The sequence below is a fragment of the Sphaeroforma arctica genome (assembly GCF_001186125.1).
Source record: "Sphaeroforma arctica JP610 unplaced genomic scaffold supercont1.6675, whole genome shotgun sequence".
NCBI classification, from domain to species: domain Eukaryota; class Ichthyosporea; order Ichthyophonida; genus Sphaeroforma; species Sphaeroforma arctica.
This window is the reverse complement of record NW_014033883.1, coordinates 1-1,593: the sequence shown is the minus strand read 5'-3', so window position 1 is coordinate 1,593 and position 1,593 is coordinate 1. Positions and strand designations below refer to the sequence as shown.

The window sequence follows — 1,593 nt, the reverse complement described above, 5'->3', positions numbered from 1 at the left end:
TGTGTGATACAAACTAGGTTAGTATATATATATATATATGTATATATATATATAGAGTGCTCATACTAGATTTATCTTTGTTTCTGTTGCAGAGTCCGTGCGCGACACATCCAATGTACTGAGTCGGATGAACGACATTCTCCTGGCCAGGGTGAACAAACACTCGGACATCATGGTAAGTCCGCTGGTTGCTATGGTTACCATGGTGCTAGGCAGCCACCACCTGTATATTGAGTGCTGTATTCATCCCTTGTCTGTAGCTATCATGCCCCCTGTTGATGTATTGGGGTCTTCTTATCCCAGGATTCCACACATATAAGCACAACTTAGGAACGACTACTGTCACGACTTATAAATGAGTAAGATGGTAAACAGATACAGTATGTAGGTATGAGTACAATAGTATACAGATACCGTATGTAGGTATGAGTAAATTAGTTTACAGATACAGTGTGTACGTATGAATGCAATAGTAAACAGATACATTATGTAGGAACGAGCACAATAGTAAAATTATACATTATGTAGGTACGAGTTCAATAGTAAACAGATACAACCTGCAGGTATGAGTACAATAATAAACATATACCATATGCAGGTATAAATTCAATAGTAAACAGATACATTATGTAGGTACGAGTTCAAAAGTAAACAGATACAACCTGCAGGTATGAGTACAATAGTACACAGATACAACCTGCAGGTATGAGTACAATAGTAAACAGATACAACCTGCAGGTATGAGTACAATAGTACACATATACCGTTTGTAGGTATACATGAGTTGGTCAGCAGATGCGCTGTACGCTACTACCTGGCTGTGTTGTTCGAGTGTCGGGGCTGTTCGGTCGGGCCGATACACTCAGTGACCGTTTCTGCCACAGTGGACAGTCTCCGTGCGATATCTATTTGTGAATGTGCAACCGATGTGTTCGCCGGCGTTTGTCACAGGGTTTAGAGTTTCAGGGGTTAAGAGGTTTTAGGGTTTAAGGGTTTAGATTCAGCGGAAGTATCTGTCAAGGCAATCCTATAGTCTTGTCATGGGTCAATTGTGATCGCATATTACTCTCATCTGTAGGCTATTCTTTCCATGTATTAACATAGTATCATCATCCACCTCTTCTCCTTTTGATATATCCACTTACTATCATCATCCACCTCTTCTCTTCTCCTTTTAATATATTCACTTACTATCATTATCCACCTCTTCTTTTAATATATTAACTTACTTTCATCATCCCCCACTTCTCCGTTGTACCTACAGGAATTGGGCAAGTACAGTCGCGTGCCCGTCATCAACGCTCTCTCTGAGAAGTACCACCCACTGCAGGCACTGGCGGATGTCATGGCTGTGCAACAGGTGTGTGCTAGCGCCTGTGCATGATTGCCCTAAAACCCTAAACCCTAAAACCCTGTATGACTACCCATCAAGGTACTGCTACCTATCAAACGGCCCTATGTGTAGGTGGTAATAACAAGCCAACTCTTATCTGTAGGTGGTAATAATAAGCCAACCCTTATGTGTAGGTGGTAATAACAAGCCAACCCTTATGTATATGTGGTAATAACAAGCCAACCCTTATGTATATGTGG

At 41.2% G+C, this 1,593-nt stretch overlaps 1 protein-coding gene across 1 annotated transcript; it reads left to right on the top strand.

Moving 5' to 3' along the window:
- Positions 1 to 91: 91 nt before the first annotated feature.
- SARC_15760 (hypothetical protein) lies at positions 92 to 1,362 on the top strand (the record flags this gene model as incomplete). Its single annotated transcript, XM_014290125.1, has 2 exons — positions 92 to 175; positions 1,265 to 1,362. Coding segments are annotated over exons 1-2 (146 nt in total), but the record flags the coding sequence as incomplete, so codon positions are not given.
- Between the last annotated feature and the right edge of the window lie 231 nt (positions 1,363 to 1,593).